The sequence below is a fragment of the Thalassophryne amazonica genome, chromosome 9 (genome assembly GCF_902500255.1).
Source record: "Thalassophryne amazonica chromosome 9, fThaAma1.1, whole genome shotgun sequence".
Taxonomy (NCBI): Eukaryota; Metazoa; Chordata; class Actinopteri; order Batrachoidiformes; family Batrachoididae; genus Thalassophryne; species Thalassophryne amazonica.
The window spans coordinates 42,481,056-42,502,384 of NC_047111.1; the positions used below are offsets into that span (position 1 = coordinate 42,481,056).

The following is a 21,329-nucleotide window of genomic DNA, read 5'->3' on the forward strand; positions in this document are numbered from 1 at the left end:
TTTGCCTCCTGTGAGAGATGCTTTTTGGCAATAACATCCTGTTTTAAATTACATTTAGCTAGTTGACCATTAACTATTGTGTTTTAGTCAAACTATTCTGGTTGATGTTTCATTTAAGAGATGCAACTCTCTGCCTTTCACACGAGTACGACTACAGTTTGAAGTTGAAATCACAGATCATGAAAGGAAATCTGCTTCCATGCCAACAGTGGTATATGGACCACTGGTCCCAGCAGAAGCGTGTGTGAAGATTATGATGGCGGGAGGCATGATTACTTTTTGGGGAATCACCGAGTTCAATGCCCTTGGAATAAACAGTTTCTCTTTATTGCATTCTTTAGCAATCTTGACGAGAGACATCACAAAAGGTTTTAAAAGACACGGACATGAATCTTGGAAAGCTGGAGAGATATGCTCTCTGAATGCACGTACTAGGTTAACATTAACAGTTGTGTCACTCCATAATGACAACATCAAAGCTGCGGTGGGACTGACAAGGGTTCAGAACGTCACCAACACGCTCATTTTACAAGGCCCCACAAAATACAATTTCACATTACCAATCCTTGGTGTGACAAAAGGGTAACTGCTGAGAGGTGGGAACTCAGCAATCTTGCTTTGTGGTTGATGAGGGAAAGGAACACAAGTGGCAGAATGATCACTTGGCCAGGAAACCAGCCCCCTGTGTTAAGACAGTTCAATTCAAAGTGAGTGCAACAGTTAAGATAATGTTGCTCTCGAATACTCACAGAGCATCAGCTTTTAAATCAACAGAGACTCTCATTCTCCCACCAACAGTACCTGTGGCATTCTGTCGACTTTACGGAATAAACGCAGAATTTGCAAGGTCATCACCAGTACACAGAGGACGAATAAGATGCTGGTGTGTGTTTGTTTGTGAGAGACTCACCAGCCCATAGATGGAGTGATCTGACTAACGCCACCTGGAGGGAGGGAATAGAAGCCTGAGAGGTCCTGGGACTGGTGCCTGTGAACGCCTGCAGGACACACACACACACACACACACACACACACACACACACACACACACACACACACACACACACACACACACACACACACACACACACACACACACACACACACACACACACACACACACACACACACACACACACACACACACATTAACAACAATACAACATATTCTGTCTCTCCCACACTGTTTGTTGCCTTTCTGTTCTTTTTACACAAATGCATTTGCAAAAATACTAGCACAAGGTCATAGGATTAATCTCCAGAATGGCTTCCGTCACTAGTCTCGGTCTTGCAGAGTCACTTAGTCTTTAAGAACTGTCTGCTCCAGACAGAATCACCATAGCAGACAATGCTGTTGTTATTTCTTTATGACTGATGTAACTGAAGGTCAAGACATATCCAGGGACTTGGAAATGTTCATGTACCCATCCCCTGGCGTGTCTAAAGTTAACTGGCTGTAACAGTGATGATTTACTGTAAACTGACCAAAGGGTGCCAATAACTGACCTAACAAACATTTCAAGTCCGTTTTTATTTCACCATCTGAAAGCATTTTTGTTGTAATTCAATTCAATTCAGCTTCATTCATGTTATTTAGAAATTCTGACTATACAAAATTGTTTCATTTGTTGATTGTATTTTAAATTTTATACTTAAACGTCATGGGTGCCAATATGCTGACCCGGAGTGCACATTTCTTATCTCTTATTTAGCAAAACTATTTTCTAACAAAAGCGACTTAATCAATTTGACTCTACGTTCTCACAGGAAATACAGTCTGTTTTTATGTCTCAACGTGTCTACACATCTCTCTCGCTCTCTCTCTCTCACTCACTCGCTCGCGGTTCGTGCCCTTCAAAGGAAGTCATTTGTCAGCAGACAGCACCTACCACTTAGCGTAACCCAGCTGCTGAATGTGTTTGTAGCAGAGGAATGCTGAAGATGACTATAATTTGGTCGTGGCTCCTGGCCCATTTCAGGACCCCAAGTCGCTATAAATTTGGGAACAAAGAATGTGACTGACTCAGTCGAGCCGTTTTACAGCTCAGGTCTTCCACGCCCTGAACACACTGTCCCTCATGTCTTCTCCTGGTCAACTGTCGTTCCTCAAGTCCACTTCCTCCATCCCTGACTCATCAAATTTAGACAGTTGCTAAAAAATTGTAAGTCCCTTCAGCTGCTCCCGTGGTTTTCACCTGGGGTCGCCACAGCAGATTTGGCACAAGTTTTAGGTCGGATGCCCTTCCTGATATTAAGTCATCAATCTTGAGTAAAACTGTGAACCTCTAAACTACTCAACTTTAACGTACATTGCTCCCTTCAATGCCACACAAATTTTGGATAAAGATATAGAGGGGAGGGGAATTTAAAAAAAGAAAAAAAAAATTAACGACACTTGGGCCTCACTTATAAATGACAGGTACACACAAAAATCATGTGCTGTAATAATGTGCGTACTTTACACATTCTATAATACATATACATAATAAACAAGGTCAGACAGAATTTAATGCAAACCAAAGCAAAGAGTTAGCATTTCATAGCCGATGACGCATTTGCTCTCAGAAATTGGCTGATGAAACCATTATTTCATCACTCCCATGCACTGTCTTGTGCATGTCATGTGGTGAAGAATACGTTTGGAATCTTGTCTCAAAGGTAATTATATATATATATATATATATATATATATATATATATATATATATATATATATATATAGTAATGGATTGATAAAACAGCTGCATTTTCATTCCTTCGCATGAGTTAAATGTACAATCCCTGGCAAAAATTATGGAATCACCGGCCTCGGAGGATGTTCATTCAGTTGTTTAATTTTGTAGAAAAAAAGCAGATCACAGACATGACACAAAACTAAAGTCATTTCAAATGGCAACTTTCTGGCTTTAAGAAACACTATAAGAATTCAAGAAAAAAAAAAACTCTGGCAGTCAGTAACGGTTACTTTTTTAGACCAAGCAGAGGGAAAAAAATATGGAATCACTCAATTCTGAGAAAAAAATTATGGAATCATGAAAAACAAAAGAACGCTTCAACACATCACTAGTATTTTGTTGCACCACCTCTGGCTTTTATAACAGCTTGCACTCTCTGAGGCATGGACTTCATGAGTGACAAACCGTACTCTTCATCAATCTGGCTCCAACTTTCTCTGATTGCTGTTGCCAGATCAGCTTTGCAGGTTGGAGCCTTGTCATGGACCATTTTCTTCAACTTCCACCAAAGATTTTCAATTGGATGAAGATCCGGACTATTTGTAGGCCATGACATTGACCCTATGTGTCTTTTTGCAAGGAATGTTTTCACAGTTTTTGCTCTATGGCAAGATGCATTATCATCTTGAAAAATGATTTCATCATCCCCAAACATCCTTTCAATTGATGGGATAAAAAAAGTGTCCAAAATATCAACGTAAACGTGCATTTATTGATGATGTAATGACAGCCATCTCCCCAGTGCCTTTACCTGACATGCAGCCCCATATCATCAATGACTGTGGAAATTTACATGTTCTCTTCAGGCAGTCATCTTTATAAATCTCACTGGAACAGCACCAAACAAAAGTTCCAGCATCATCACCTTGCCCAATGCAGATTCGAGATTCATCACTGAATATGACTTTCATCCAGTCATCCACAGTCCACGATTGCTTTTCCTTAGCCCATTGTAACCTTGTTTTTTTCTGTTTAGGTGTTAATGATGGCTTTCGTTTAGCTTTTCTGTATGTAAATCCCATTTCCTTTAGGCGGTTTCTTACAGTTCGGTCACAGACGTTGACTCCAGTTTCCTCCCATTCGTTCCTCATTTGTTTTGTTGTGCATTTTCGATTTTTGAGACGTATTGCTTTAAGTTTTCTGTCTTGACGCTTTGATGTCTTCCTTGGTCTACCAGTATGTTTGCCTTTAACAACCTTCCCATGTTGTTTGTATTTGGTCCAGAGTTTAGACACAGCTGACTGTGAACAACCAACATCTTTTGCAACATTGCGTGATGATTTACCCTGTTTTAAGAGTTTGATAATCCTCTCCTTTGTTTCAATTGACATCTCTCGTGTTGGAGCCATGATTCATGTCAGTCCACTTGGTGCAACAGCTCTCCAAGGTGTGATCACTCCTTTTTAGATGCAGACTAACGAGCAGATCTGATTTGATGCAGGTGTTAGTTTTGGGGATGAAAATTTACAGGGTGATTCCATAATTTATTCCTCAGAATTGAGTGAGTCCATATTTTTTTCCCTCTGCTTGGTCTAAAAAAGTAACCGTTACTGACTGCCACAATTTTTTTTTTTCTTGATTTCTTATAGTGTTTCTTAAAGCCTGAAAGTTGCCATTTGAAATTACTTTAGTTTTGTGTCATGTCTGTGATCTGCTTTTTTTCTAAAAAATTAAACAACTGAATGAACATCCTCCGAGGCCAGTGATTCCATAATTATTGCCAGGGGTTGTACCTGTAAAGTTACATTTATTTCAGATGTAACATCTCTTAATCTAATTTCAGTTTCAGATGCCCTGCAAAAAATGACAAGCATTTTTTGCAAATAGGGTCCGCAATATTCACAAGCAGTTCATGCCAAGTGGTATGAAATTTATGCGTACCAGAAATTTTGAACATTTCAAAAAGGTTTTTGCACACTAGGATGCAGCTGTGCTCCATTCACGCACAGTTTACAACGAGTTTGCTCATTGTCCCTCAGGCCATCAGACAGTACAACTCCTCACCCAGGGGGAGGGGAGTAACAGGAAGACAGAGGTCAGAAAGAGAGGAACAGTCGTAGCCAGTAAACCAGTTTTGATCAGTATGGCTGGTATTTATATTGCAAACCGGTTTTCTTTTTTACTTTCACTTTTGATACTCTGTGTGCTTCTTACCCTGTGTGCTGCTATACAATGCTGCTGGACCCTCAATTTCCCAGAGGGAGTCTTCCCAAGGGATCAATAAAGTTCTATCTAATCTAATCTAAGATTGCATGCCAGTGAGGAGATCAAATTTGTGCAAGTGGCTTCAGTACCAAAAACAAAATCCAAACCACATTATGCACAGGTATAGCTTCAGTTATTAATCTGTCACACTTAATAGCGACAGAAATATGACACTAGTTTCTGTAAGGCACACGTTTACTGTAGCGTTGACACAGTTAGTTGGTTTGTTGGGAAACCTGAAGGGGGAAATTAGCAGCAGTAATCGTGCAGTTTTCTTTGGAATGCCCCTTTTAACACGGCCTTCTAATAACAAATACAGTAACTATCTCACAGTCGCCATGTCAGTGTCTCGGGAAACTCTTCAAAGGGAAACAATCTGAGTCAGAGCGAAGCTATCAGAATGTGTGTATGTTGAAGTGAGAGTCGATGAGCTCAAAATTGTATTCCTGCACTGATGATGTGCCGTGGTGGTTACAACCACAGAGTGAAAGTGCTGCAGCATCGGGGCCTTTCAGTGACTTGATAACCAGCCCATGTGGTGTACAGTAAAGACGAGTATAAAGGGTTTTTTTTGTTATTTAAATACAGAAAACTTTTATGAGAAGTGGAATCTGTATATTGGTAAAGACGGTTTTGAGGAGTCATAACTGAAAAGGCTTTTGCTCATAATTGTCTTTTTCCACACAGGCACAAGCTGCGTGTTTGCTTTTTTAAAATTATTTCTTCTGTTCTATAGAGCAGGGAGCTCAGTGGGATAAGGACTTGGACTACCAATAAGCAGTCCGTCATTTGACTCCCTGTCTCAGTCCACCCAGCTGTGAATGGGAACCAGCCCTGGCTGGAAGTAACCTGCGTAGGATGGGTGTCAGAGACTTTCATCCACCTCATAATATGGAACCTAGGGATAGTCACAGGCACCGATAGGCATAAGGTCCTATACAGGTCGTCTTCTTCTGTGCTACTACTACCCTACACCTCTCTAATCACAGCCACAGAAAACTGTACCTTTTATACACACAGAAACAGAGAGAGCGCGACTGGGGTAAAAGTGTTTTAAATCAAAAGAAATTAAAACAAGAGACTTCCTTATTTACCAAAACCACATTCAAGACTGGCCAAAATGGTTCGAGGAAGATAAAAGAAACTTAAAAAGTAATATTCAGATGCCTGCCAAAAATTAATACCAGATGTGACAGCTGCTGCAAAAACAGTAATCAAACAGTCTGGTGTTATTTATTTACACCATTTATAGGACCGATGACAGAGTGTTTTGATGTTGTGGGTAGTGAATGATCTGAGGCAAGACAGAGGACATTTAAAAACACAAAAAAACCCTCTCAGCCTGAGATGTCACGATGGCAAGACCGTGATTCTGCTAAATGCAAGAATCAACAACAACAAAAGGAAAATATCCTATAGGCAGAAAAAAAGTGTTTATTGATACCAGCTGAAGTTTTAAAACATGATTCATGCTTCATGTGAAAACAAACCTGGTGGAGTGATTGTGGTCAACACTGCAGGAGATCACAGAGCCAGCGTGTGGTTAAGAAGGACTGAAATTAATAATCAGTATAGTTCGAACCAGGGGTGAAACGGAATTTTGGAGTATGTCAAAATTAAAACCAGTTTTGCGTAAATACAACCATACTGTATTTTATTCATGTCCCAGTTGGTCAACAGCCGTGGAAGAGGGTGGACACACACACACACACACTCTCATATATATATATATATATATATATATATTATATGCAACAAAAATTTTAATACAACACTCGTTTTTGTTGCTGCACATACATACCAAACATCTGTAATACTTTTTATTAATCAGAAATTTCTAATTTGATATACTGAAACAATACCAACTAGAAGGCACTTTTCACTTGCATGTAGCATCAAGCCTCGTTTCTTAAGAATTTATATGCTCAAACATTTCAAAAAGATCCTTTGATAACTTTTAAATTCACTGTTGCAACATCTGTAACATTCTGGATCTCAAATCAACTCAACAATTAGATTATTTTATTAATTAGTAACTGCAAACAAAATCTTATGGAAGTTCATTATTCATGAATGTCTGTATTAAATGTTATTAAGTAGCTACTTAAAATGTTTTCGGGATGCAAAATGAGTTCCGGAATAAAGTTTTAAACAAAATCCCTAATTTTCTCAGACATCCACCTGCACATCAATTTTTAATCAACATCCTGTCACAGCTTTCTTTTTTGTCACCACCTTTATTAAATGTGGCTATGCACCAAACATTCTTATGGAACTCGGTTCCAAAATTGAATCACTTAAGTTTGAACCAGATTTGGGGAAGGAAGAAACCAAAACAATCGCACTTCATGTGGGCTTTTTTTTTTGCTGTTCAGAATGTCAAATCAAAAGGACCCACTGCCAGAAAGAAAGAAAAGAAAGAAAGACAGACATCAAACAATCTAGATACAATCTGCATATGCTAAACATTGGATTTGGGCTGGCAATCTGAACATGGCCTTATTTCCCGGAACATGATTTATCTGCTCACCAAATTTTATGGAAACTGGTTCATTAGCAGCTACGTCTCTGGAGTTTGCCAAGTTGCTTTAAATCTATTAGAATATATGAACATGATGATCTTATTAATAAACATATATCAGAAAAAAAATGCTACCAATTTTTTTTTTTGATAATTAGTCAATATTTCATGTGGAAATTTTCAGGTCTAGATATAGCGCAGTTGTATGAAGATCTGCAGTTATAGTTCATTAAACTGTAATAAGGCCATGCTATTTGACATGAGTTGGTGTAAATCTTCTGTTGTTGATGATCAAGTGACTTCTAAGTGCTTTTTTTTTTGTCTCTGTGTGTGTGTGTGTGTGTGTGTGTGGGGGGGGGGGGGGGGGTTCCACTGGGCCAACAACACAATCTTAGGAAAAAACGCTCCGTCTATCAGGGTCTAGAAGCAGGTGGCCCAGTCTGTCATTAGGGGTGAGTCAGAGTGATCACATCAGCTGTGGACACACACACCCACACCCACACACACACACACCAAACAAGGTGAATGTGTCTGCAGAAAAGGGGGATTGCCAGACAGGGACTGCCTGAGGTCACATGGTCTAATATCTAATCAGAGCTGAGAGCGGACTTGTTTTCCTCGTTTCCAAGTGTTATTGTCTTGCACTCTTCTATTTCACAGCCTCTTTTTTTTTAACTCCCATTTCCACCTTTGTCAACTGACCTACAGTTTTTATTTGTTCGATTTAAAAGTTCTCACTAAGGAACAAAAATGGCAAAGCTTTACACCCATCAACTCCAACTGTACAGTGAGCTGTGTGCAGCCAACCAGCAGCTGGAAAACACCAGACAACATGTTTCACACAACGCATGAAATCATTTAAATACACCATATTTAAGAAAATATGCTGGTTTTAGTATAAACTATAACTTATGCAATGTTGGCTCGAGCAAAAACATTCACAATTTAAATATTCATAAAGCCAGACCAGGATCTGAGTTACAACGGTAAAGTTTGTCCTGGGGATGGCGCTAGAGAAAAGACCAAAGTTACAGCAACATCAACAGGGTTTGACCCCAACAGGAGGTGTGAAAGTGCTCAGTGATTTTCATGGACGTCTGTGTATTAAAGTGATTTGCTTGATTTGACTTTGGGGTGTTGTCTTGGGAGCAAAGCTGGTGGTGTAAAAAAAAAGAACAAAAAACAAAAAAACTCAAACACTTTGTGTCTGCTCATATGAAAATGTAAAAAAGGAGAAACTACATTAACTACATTAATGTGTCCATTGTAGCTGAAGAAGGGTTGAAAGAAAGCATGTTGCTGCAGTCCCATTTACAACAGGACAATTCAGGAACAAGGCCACAAACAACAACAAATACGTAAATAAATTTGGAAGCTGAACAATTCAACTATTATGGATGTTGTCAAACACAGGATGTACATTGCGCATGGAGATTTTGAAGGTACCCACGTACATGTGTTAGTAACGCTCTCTAAGGGGCAGTTATGGACAAAAATCTGTTTTATTCCATCATACATGAGACCCCTGATCACGCAAGCGCTTTGGCTTGTGTTCGCTGCGAAGACTTCTCACGTCTACGATAACAGTCTGTGTCCAACATTGTTCAATTTTTTACACAAATGAGTTGGCAGTGAAATTTGAATGGATATTCCAATTTTCAATAATTTAGCCCTGGGACTTATTTATGGAGCTATACACCAGATTTTCGTAGTGAAAACTGGTGTTCATCAGGAGTGTGTTCTGGCTCCTACAATGTTCAATGCTTGCATGGACTGGGTGTTGGACAGGGTTGTAGAAACCACTTAGGTGCTTTTGTTTGCGAGGAAATGTTTACTGACCTCAATTTTGTGGAAGATGCCTTTATCTTTGTGGAATCAGTGGATTCTCTGATTGCAGCACTTACGAGGTGAGTGAGAAATCTGAGAGTTGGGGTTTGAAATAGTCTTAGATCAAGTCTAACACTGAGGCTATTAACGACTTATATACAACCATATACAAGAAGTGTATATGGTGAAAGTGTTGAACTTGTAGACATTCACTCATTAACAATCTCGGCAGTGACATACATGTCCCTGGGTCCTAGACCTTTGACCTAGAGAGGAACCTGGGAAGATCATATGGAGTCATGACATCACAGGACAGATGAGTTTGCAGATGCCAATATCTCTGCAGGAGAATGAAGGTCCAAGTCCTTAGGGGTTTCAGGAGACCTGGACATTATCCAGTGATTTAAGTTGACAACTTGTTATCTTTGTATTAGGTTGCTTTGGAGGATCCTTGGGTACTGCTGGAATGAATTTGTATCAAATGAGTGGTTACTTGGGGAGTTTAAGATGAGGAGTATTACTTGCATTGTGTGGGAGCATCAGCCTTGTGGCCATGTGCCACGTTTCTCTATGCATGAGTGTTGAGGACCCCAATATGTACCCACACTTCACCTTCCTGCAGTAGATAGATTGGGAATGAAGTGGTTATCTGTCTGGGTGGTTGGCATTCAGGACCCGAGGCAGTTCTGTGGTGTCGTGGATACGGCATAGCGGAGTGCCAGCGCGTGCTCCCAAACTTGACATTTCATTTGATGTATTCCCCTTCTGCCCTCTCGATATTGTCAAGTATATAACAAGCTTCACGCAGACTGTTCACAAACCCTGAAAGCTAGTTCAAGTTTAATTGTTAAGGTAATATGTGATTAATGGACTGTGTTTATACCTGGATCCCATAGGCTTAAGTGGATGAGTGTCTATGATGCCCCCACGAAAGGATGCCAGTCCATCAAGGTTACTTCCCCAGCTGTGGCTGGCATCCATTTACAGCTGGGTATATACTGGGACAATGCAGATGGATGCGTTTAGTCAAAGGATGCAGACAAGTGCTGAAGCACATGTATGTTGGTGGTCACACTCTTAAGTTAAATAACCTGATGCAGTCTTCTGCCATGGTGAATACCTGACATCTACTGAGCTAAACTTTTTTCCACCGGCTAGTGAGAGTTTGGTGGCAGATGAAATGTGGTGAGGTCAGAAGGAAAAAGCAAAAACCCAAAACAAACAAGAAGAAGAAAAAAAAAAAAAAAACTCAGAGGAACTTGGTTCCAGCATCATGAACATTCTGCACAGATTTTATAGTTGTGTGGTGACTTCAATATTTTGTCCAGCTCTGCTGTTGCTTTAGGCCCCTCCTCTACTAAAGGCAGGATTTCACCAAAGCGTGCTTGTGCCTGCTACAGGGAACATACTGGTTGTGCGTCCAGCACTCACTAAGGAGAACCTTGTGTTGGTTTGTGTGTATCACTGAGATGGCTTGTGTAATTGTCACCATAATTGCTTCCATCGTGTGTGTGTGTGTGCGCGTGCGCACGTGTGGCCACTTCAGAGCAGTAGTTGGACTGCCAAAGGCTGCCGGCATAGCCACTTCACACACTGTGTGCGTGCCTTAATGTGCATGTACGTGCGAGTCCCCATGCAAGGGAGTGTACTGGGGAATGCCAGCGGCGGAGGGGCGGGGGGGGGGGGTGTTAGCATACACGTATGTGTTGCACATGTGATGTGTAGCGCAAAAGAGAAACGAAAGACAGAAAGAATACAAGAAGGTGAATATTTAGTTTTATGTGATGCACATTTCACACATCTCACACACACACACACACCCACACACACACGTATGCTGTGTGTGTGTGTCCCTTGGGTTAAATGATGTGGTGACAGCATAAACAGGGTGTGTTCACAGATGAGGATTTCAGCAACAGTTCAACAGCAACCCAGGCTGTATGTACTTGTGGTGTGCACGTGTGCGTGCCCTTGTCGTACGGAATTTTGAATGGAATACTACTTTAAAACTAGACATCTGTGAGCAACACAAACACAAACAAACACACACAACCCTTTAAGTTCAAGTATCAGCCCTTTAACCTGTGCCTTGCTGGATGCATATTTGTTGACTCACGCTACGCGGCAGCTCCAGCATAATGTTACTCGACGGTGCTTCTGACTGGCGCTGCACAATTAATGATATTTGTACTGTAATTGTGGTATAAGCATGCACAATGAACATACTGTGGAAGACTGCCTATGGTGCAATGGATAAGAAAAATCATTTTATTTTCATACGCCATGAGATGGTGTAAGAATTGACCCTGAAGTGCTGGTGCTCCACGTTTTCAAACTAAGTACAGTGGGAAGCCGGTAAGAAGTTCCAACATTTGTGTTTTTTGGTGAAACTGTGGTGTGTCAGGGCAAAGAAAGGAGCCAGGAATTATTTTGGGAGATTTTAGAAGGTGGACAGTGATTACCACTACTTTTAAGGTTTTTTTTTTTTTGTTGTTGTTTTTTTTAAAGGGAGAAAATAAGAGAAATGAAGAAAAATCAAACCCAGAAAATGGCAGCAAGGAGGAGGTTCTGCTTGCCCAGAGCTCCGTGGCAAAGCAACCAAACACCACTCGAGTTATTGACCAAAATCTGATTACAAGATTTTATTGACTGAAAATGGAGAACTGAATCATCGTGACAAAGATGACTGGTGAGAAAGAACTGACTTTCATTCAGAAAACGTTCACCAGCTAAAACTGAACTCATGAATTACACATGTGATAGTCACATAAAGCTCATATAAACCTTTTTAAAATAGTTTTTATTCAGAGATCAGTCAGGATTTTGATTACTACCTCCATGGCAAATGTGCATGATAAACGAGCATGTTTGTGGTTAACAATATTTCACAATAAATTTACAGTGTTTTAACTATAAGCAGTAAATATATAAAATCAGAAAAATTTGATCTGACAGTATTAAGGATCATCACCTATGGTCAGGAGGGTTGGGTCATGACCGAAAGAACTAGATCGTGGGTACAAGCAGCCGAAATAGGTTTCCTTAGGAGGGTGGCTGGTGTCTCCCTTAGAGATAGGGAGAGAAGTTAGGTCATCCATGGGGAGCTCGGAGTAGAGTCGCTGCTCCTTCGTGTTGAAAGGAGCCAGCTGAGGTGGTTTGGGCATTTCGTAAGGATGCCTCCTGGGCGCCTCCCTAGGGAGGTGTTCCAGGCACGTCCATCTGGGAGGAGACCCCGGGGAAGACCTAGGACTAGGTGGAGAGATTACATCTCCACACAGGCCTGGGAATGCCTCAGGATCCCCCAGTCAGAGGTAGTCAATGTGGCACAGGAAAGGGAAGTCTGGGGTCCCCTGCTGGAGCTGTTGCCCTCGTGACCAGAACCCGGAAAAGCAGTTGAAGATGAGTGATGAGTATTAAGGAATGGAGAAATTTTAACCTGCACTTGCAATTAAAATAAACAGCCCGAGCTGCATAAGTCCAGCTCTAGAAATCATTACATTTCCCCATCGCATAAAATCTACTTTTGTTTTGATAGATGCAAAATAAAAAGGACATTCAAGCTAAGCCAGATCAACAGTTGTAATATGGGGCTATTTTTAGATCTGAGACATGAACTTTACTTAATTTCTCTTGTACGGATGCCCTTGGCCACATTATTTACGCCAAGTGACATCTGGGCAGAAAATGGTTAAATGACCTTAAATACGAGGTCTGTTAGAAAAGTATCCGACCTTTTTATTTTTTCAAAAACCTGATGGATTTGAATCACGTGTGCTTGCATGAGCCAACCTCGAACCTTCGTGTGCATGTGTGAATTTTTTCACGCCTGTCGATTGCGTCATTTGCTTGTAAGCAGCCTTTGTGTAAGGATGGGTCTCTTGGCGTTTTTTCTTTGCAAGGAAAATGGCGGAATGACTGGAGCAGCGCGACTGCATCAAATTTTGCCAGAAACCGGGCGACAGCCTGGTGGAAACCATTCGGATTATTCAGACGGCTTTCGGTGACGATCCTCTGGGCATCACACAGATTAAGGAGTGGTACAACCGGTTTAAAGACGGCCGCACGGTGGAGAGCGCCGCGGTCCGGGCGGCCATCAACATGCTGAAATGACCAGATCATTTCCAAAGTGAACGCTGTGGACATCAGCACTTTTTTGGCACATTCCACTGTGACAGAAGATTTTGCAGCGAAATTCATGCCGATGGCTTTGGCACGAAGCTGATGGTGCAGCAAAAGCGCCACCGTGTTGAAGTCTCACAGGACATGTTGTGAAATGCCCAGCTCTTCCACAATTTCTCGGATAGTCACACGACTGAAAAGCCACTGAAAAGCCACGAAAGCCGTCTGAATCTTCCGAATGGTGGAAGAGGTGAGCATGTCACACAACGGCTCCGCATCACCACAGCGTTCACTTTGGAAATGATCTGGTCATTTCAGCATGTTGATGGCTGCCCAGAGCGTGGCTTGCTCTCCACCGTTGTGTGGCCGTCTTTAAACCGGTTGTACCGCTCCTTAATCTATGTGATGCCCAGAGGATCGTCACCGAAAGCCGTCTGAATAATCCAAATAGTTTCCACCTGGCTGTCGCCCAGTTTCTGGCAAAATTTGATGCAGTCGTGCTGCTCCGGTCGTTCTGCCATTTTCCTTGCAAAGAAAAAATGCCGAGAGACTACACCCATCCTCACACAAAGGCTGCTTACAAGCAAATGACGCAATCGACAGGCGTGAAAAAATTCACGCATGCGCATGAAGGTTCAAGGTTGGATCATGCAAGCTGTAGAAGAATTTTTAAGTCCTTATTTGAACTATGATGAACTATCAAGTGTCCTGATCCGAACTGTATGTCCTCTGGTTGAACTAGCAGGTGTTCAACCCAAAAAAAAAAGGGCTCTATTAGTCATTCAGTCTGTCAGGGGCTTTCCAAGGCCTTTTAGGTGCTTTCCCGCAGGCCACGTGCAGGGGCCTCAGGCCAGCTGCACCTGTGGCTGAGGCCACGTGCGGGGGGCCCTCAGGCCAGCTGCACCTGTGGCTGAAGGTCTTTTAAAAAAATCAGTTGTAAATCCTTCACGTTTTAATGGGAGCGTTTGTCACGTTGAAATAATGGCCTAACACCTGCTTAGGGTTCACTAGAGGACGCTTCCAATAGAAAACCATGTCTTGGGAATGAAATAAATAAAAAAGTCGAAGGAGGAGTGATGCCCGCGGGTCTCCAATAAATAGATGAGCGCGGTTGTCATATTCAGTCTCTCTAGAGGACTCAGTTTGTCGAAGGCTTAAATAAACTTAAAAACTCTGTGCATTTTATCTTGCTTAAGGCTGAATTATTCTAAAGTGTTGTGTCCTTTTCTAGCATATCACTTGCAATTAGTTTGTGTTATCTAAAAGACGACATCCCGAGAAGACTAAAGACGAGCCACGACAGAACTTGGCGAGCCAGCCAGGAGGGTCCAGGGGCATTCCGGCAGCCTGGGACGGTCCAGCTCCACAAAATACACCTGTGAATTTGCTGGGAAGAGACATTTTATGTAAGCTACAAACCCAGATAGTGTGTACCCATCAAGGACTGCAAATACACTTTCCTGACGAAGCACTCGCCAACATTATGGTGCTTATGGACATGGAAAACAAGGTCCGACCTGTGCAACCCATGGTATACTGGCTGAAGTTACAACCAGAAAATTCAAATCTTCAACTGGAATGGGAAAAATGGAAGCCCTGGGCAGAACAACACTATGAAGCAGTATGTACACCTAGTTTACCTTTACATGTCACCCTGATGTTCGATGCCAAACAAGAACAAACTGACTATGCATGCTGCTGGGATGTATTGATGAATCAACGGCTGCTTCACATAACCACCACAGAAACTTATTTAGGCCCCCAAGGGGCCGCAGCTTCTGTCAAGCTAACTTCAGCTGAACAACAATGGTATCAAGTGCCGAATGCCACGCCTCATGTGACCCTTTTAGTCTCAGAAAAGTATGAATCCCATGACCTAGGTCCAATGGTAAAGACAGCCTCAGAAGTTGAAGAATGGCAAAACATGGAAAGTCCACAAGTACATCTGTCAAAAGACCAGCAGTTTATACGAATTAATTTAAAAGTAAATGATGAGGCTATAGCTCAAAAAGTGGAGCTCAATCCTAGACCAGAGGGACAGATAGTGTTATCGGCCCAACAAGAGAAATTGTTAGAGCAAATACCACCAGTGGTGTGGTCCAAAAGCAAAACAGATGTAGGACTAGTAAAAACAGCCTTACCAGTAAAAATAAAAGTAAAACCGGGAGCAAAACTGCCTCACCAAAGGCAGTATCCATTAAAACCTCAGGCTATTGAAGGCATAAAACCAGTAATTAAGGGACTAATGGCAGCTGGAGTTTTAATAAAAACTGCAAGCCCATGCAATACTCCTATCTACCCTATCCCTAAAAACAATATCAAAGAGTATCGGCTGGTACATGATCTGCATCCTATCAATGCAATAATAGAAATGGATGCACCTATAGTACCTGATCCGCATACTATACTATCAAGCATCCCTGCTGGAGCAAAATGGTACACAGTAATCGATCTGTGTTCAGCCTATTTCAGTGTGCCTGTGCACCCAGACTCACAACATTTGTTTGCATTCACATTTCTGGGACAACAGCTAACGTATACACGGCTACCTCAGGGACTGAACCTGTCCCCAGCCATCTTTAACAAAGTCCTGGCTGAAGATTTACAACACCTTGACATACCCAGTACATTGGTGCAATATATGGATGATCTCCTTATTGCATCAGAGACTCAAGAACAGTGTGAAAAAGATTCATTAATTGTATTGCATGCATTGGCAGATGGAGGTCATAAAGTAAGTAAGGACAAATTGCAGTTCTGCAAACAACAAGTAGAATACTTGGGAAGACAGTTGTGTGGGACCACGCGATGTATAGCCCCAAGCCAAGTGGAGGCTATAATCAAGGCTCCCAAACCCCAAACAGTGGGACAGATGCTTTCATTCCTTGGGATGGCAGGGTACAGTCGGCCGTGGATTTGTGATTATGCTATAAAAACTGCACCTTTGCGTGCCATGATTAGAGCAGTGGGGCAAACAAGCAATGCAGCTCTCCTCGTCTGGACAGATGAGGCAACGGGAGCTTTTGAGGCCCTAAAAACAGACATGCAATCTGCTCCCGCGTTAGGTAACCCAGATTATGGGAAATCTTTCCATTTGTATGTTACTGAAAAAGCTGGTTATGCTTGTGCTGTACTAATGCAGGAAACAAATGAAGGAAAACAACCATTGGCCTATTATAGTACAAAGCTTGACAACATTGAAACAGGATTGCCACCATGCTATCAGGGTCTAGCAGCAGCTGCCTTTGCATTTCAAAAAGCATAATCTATAATCATGGGACATGCAGTAACGTTGTTACATGCCCTGCTAACCAGTCAACGTTTTGTCTTAACACAAGCTAGACGCACTGGATATGAAGTTGTGTTGTCCGCTCCAGAAATAATACAACGTTGTCACACGGTGAATCCCGCCACCAAATTGACCACACCGTTAGATGGTACTCCACACAACTGTGTGGCAGAGACAGAGAAATTTTTGAGAGCCAGAGAACATTTGTATAATCACGCCATAGATGCAGATCTAACCCTGTTCGTGGCCGGCTCATGCTTTCGGGATGCCGCGGGATTGCATGCGGGTATGGGGATAGTTAAACTAAACATGGATGGCGAGACCTTTGAATTACTGGAGTCCCAAGGAATTGATCAGCCTTGTTCAGCCCAACTGGCAGAAATCAAAGCCTTAACTATTGCTTGCCAGATAGCTAAAGATCAACGTGTTAATATCTACACAGACTCAGCCTACGCTTATGGCGTATGTCATGTACATGCAAACATTTGGAAACAAAGGGGATTCCTGAGAGCAGATGGCACCCCTGTCACTCATGGAGAAGCGATTTCCCAACTGTTACAAGCTCTCCAATTACCGTCTGAGGTAGCCATCATTAAATGTGCAGGTCATCAAAAGAATAATAACATCATAGCTCAAGGTAACAACCTAGCAGATGACGCAGCTCGCAAAGGAGCACAAGGAGAAAATATGTTCTCCTGCTAACCATCCAAGATTGTGCCCCACTGGTTTCACTTGATGCACTGATAGTGGCTCAAAGTAGGGCCAGTGGAGAAGAAAAACGAATGTGGGTTAAACGAGGCGCTATTGAGACACGCAGTCAGGGGCCAGCGGACAAGCTGTGGCGCAGTAGTCATGGACATTTTGTGTTACCCACCAATTTATTACGACATGCAATCATTTGGGCCCACGGACCCGATCATTGTTCGCGAGTCCAAATTATGAACAAACTAAAAGCTGTCTGGTGGTCACCATATATGGCAGCTACAGTGGACCGTTTGTTGAATGAGTGTGAGGTATGTGCACAGTACAATGTCCGGAAATCATTCACAGCCCCTTTAGCCCACATTCCGGTCCCTGATGGGCCATTCAGACATCTTATGATGGATTTCATAGACATGGGAGCTGAAAATCGAGTTAAACGAATGAGATATGTTTTGGTAGTGATATGCAGATTCAGCCGATGGATTGAGGCAGTAGCCTCTGCAAATCAAGACCATAAAACGGTAGCCAAATTTCTGTGCCGAGATGTCTTTCCAAGATTTGGCATTCCAGATACTATCTCATCTGACAACGGTAGGGCTTTTGTAGCCAAGGTTACACAAGAAACATTCAAACAATTGGGTATCAAACAGAAGTTTGGGTGTGTTTATCACCCTCAATCAAATGGGGCGGTGGAACGGGCTAATGGCATTTTAAAGAACAAACTAGCAAAAATCATAGCAGACAGCAATGGCAAACTAACCTGGCTGGATGCGTTGCCGCTTGCTTTATTGTCAATGCGCTCACAAACTAACCGACTAACCCATTTGACACCATTTGAAGCTCTTACAGGTCGGCCGATGCCTATTCCATACCTGAGAGGACCCTACGAAGGACCATCGCTGGAGCAGCTACAAGACGAATGGCATAATTATCTGAGACAGTTAACCCAAATACACAAAACTATCTTTTTGCAGGTCAAAGGTGCTACAGAAGACAGAGAAGCAGAGATTCCACTCGAAAATCAGAGCATCCAGCCTGGTGATCTGGTTTACGTCAAAGTGTTCAAAAAGAAGTGGGACAGGCCCCGCCGAGAAGGTCCTTTTAAAGTTATTCTTGCCTCACATACAGCAGTCAAAGTAGACGGTAAGGACACTTGGTTTCATTTAAACCACTGCTGTAGGGTTGGTGGCCCAGCGCCCCTGCGGCCTCGGCAAGCTCGTCTTGGCAGAGCCGCCGGGCCAAGGGGGGAAGCAAGAGAAGCCAGAGACCCTACAGCAGCACCGAGGGACGGCCACGCCTCCCTGCAGCCAGAAGAAGCACCGAGGGAAGGCCACGCCTCCCTGCAGCCAGGCGAACACCGGCCAAGACGCTCACAGAGACTGATTGAACAAAGACGATGCACAGCTTCAGAGAGTAGTGGATCCCTGCCAGATAGAGCAGCGACAGACTCAGATGCAGACTCAGAAACAACTGGAGAAGCAGGCCAACAGACAGACAGAAATACAGACCGACAGATAGACAGGCCACAGGAGACATCAGACTCGGACAGGAACTTAGTAGATTTACCGACAGAAGAACCACAGGAAGTACAACCCAGACAAAGCACAGATACACCACACATCCCTAGTGACAGCTCATCTAGTGACGGCTCACTCAGTAGCACATCTAGTAGCACATCTCAACAGTCATCAGAGCAATGATTAAGGAATTATTCAAGGGATTGACAATACTACTGGTGGTCAGTATGGGAGAAAATAGACATCCAAAACATACAACGGACTGTGCCGTGGCCATGGCCGCAATAGCAGCTAAACAAGGCATTCTAAACACAGGAAAAACATATAATTTGGTATACATTAAATCAAAAGCCTACAAGAACATAGGAATACAGGGAAAGCTGGGGGATTACATATTAGGCGAAGCCATTAGCATCAAATGTGAAGAGGAGGGAACACTCAACATAGAGGTAATTTGTGATAAAAGAGGATGCAGGGAAACCAAGCAAGACGTAACTGTTACAGTACATGAAGCCACAAAATGGGTAAAAATCAAACCAAGGAAAAAGAGGACAATTAGAAGCCTAGAAACAAGCAGTCACTTAGGGAGATGGGATCCCAGTACAGACCTAGCCCGCACACAAGGGTTGAAGACCAATTTATTTTACCAATGGTTGAAATTTTCGGCTAGGCAGATCAGTGAAAAGCCTTGCATAGCCTGTCACCGGAAAGGTGTGATACCTCAGGCTAAACCCCTACCTGATATCAACAACCGTTATAGGAGTCCCCAACATAACTCAGACCAAGCAGAATGCTATACACAATGTGTTATGAAAATGGCAGTAGGTGATGAAAAATATGCTGTCGACAGTAAACTTTGTCCAGTGCCCCTAAGTACAGAAGGAACCTTTCCACCTATGATTAAAATAGAGAAAGGGATGATACACCCATTCTGTATAGCTAAAGACTTAGTAGCACAATACATAAGCGATTGGCAGGTAGGGACGACCCAGTCAAAACACCACATACAGTGTATGCAAAAGCAGCAAGAATACAAACCGGCCAAAACAGCATGGAACATTACCGTCTGTCACACCCTGCCAGCAGCAGGCATACAGTGTGAACAAATAGTACCGGCCACAGGGGGGTCTGTAATTGGACTGAATCTCACCCATGCTTCATGGGTATCTACTCCAAATTTAGCTAAGGGAACGGTACCCTTAGCTGACATCTTTTGGATATGCGGACAAAGAAGGAAACTCCTGTCATCGCTGTCCCCTAATTGGAAAGGCCTTTGTGCTCCTGTGATGCTCACAGGAGCTATAACAGTAATTGAAATGCCAAATTCAATACAACCCATGCCACAGAAACTTCGTAAGAAAAGAGGAATAATGACATTTAAAACAGACTACAACATCACAGTAAGAAACGGGATACCAGAAGGGATACCCCGACAGTTAGAAGCCATAGACAGTAGCAGAGTTAAAGCAGATGAAGACGCGGATAAATGGGGATGGGCACTGGCTCTGTTCGGGGTTACTCCAAAAATCCGTTCTAGGTTCCAGGAGGTGCAGTGGATTAATTACTTGTGGTATAATCAGCAAAGATACCTGAACTGGACATTGGCAGCAGTAGGAGCCTTAACCGAACAACTGCACGCCACCTCGCTAATGACAATGCAAAATAGATTAGCTATCGAGATGATGATGGCTGATGAACAAGGAGTTTGTATTATGATCAAAGCCACCGAATGTTGCACAGCTATTCCCATGCGTACAGGGGAAGACGGAAATTTGACAGAGCTCTTAATCACACTTGAAGAGATGCAACAGGAACTGTTAAGTAACTCCATAGGAGGGAGAAATGAAACTGACGATTCTGGATACATTGTAGGGAATGGAATGAATATTGGCCCACTATTTTCACTGTTTGGGACTCTAAGGAGAGGGTGGATATCATGGAAAAACTGGTTATACCAGATAGGTGTAGTCTTGGCACTAACAGGGGTGGCGGTCTTGCTGGTAATATGTTGTGGTATTCCCTTGATAAAATTTCTGGTCAATAAATTGATTTCATCCACAGTAGGACAGCTCCCACTGTTAGCCATCCGAGCACTGGAAGAAAGCTCAAACGAAACAGACAGAGAACCAGAATATATGGAAATGGATGAAATACCAATTATCCTCCCCGACAGCCCCCAGCTCCCTAATATTGTGGCGTATACCCCAGATAGGGAGGACTGGGATGGACCGTGCTTGGTGATATTGTAGACGAGGAAGAAGACATGCACGCACATTTACATTCACACACATGCACCCACAAAAATGAGGGATAGGATAGACAATATCTGAAAGAATGACATGGAGCTGTAATAATGAACGTATATGTATATTACTAGGACACAGGAGTATGGCTGAGAGACCAGACTCCCCTGA

General features: G+C 42.6%; 1 protein-coding gene across 9 annotated transcripts in view; it reads right to left on the reverse strand.

The window, feature by feature from the left end:
• tcf7 (transcription factor 7) overlaps window positions 1-21,329 on the reverse strand; it is a 201,046-nt gene that overhangs the window by 45,012 nt on the left and 134,705 nt on the right. For all 9 annotated transcript variants that reach the window (XM_034177966.1, XM_034177969.1, XM_034177968.1 and 6 more), the window contains exon 5: window positions 911-998. In XM_034177966.1, coding sequence (XP_034033857.1) covers window positions 911-998 — 88 coding nt within the window. The remainder of the gene's footprint in view (window positions 1-910; window positions 999-21,329) is intronic.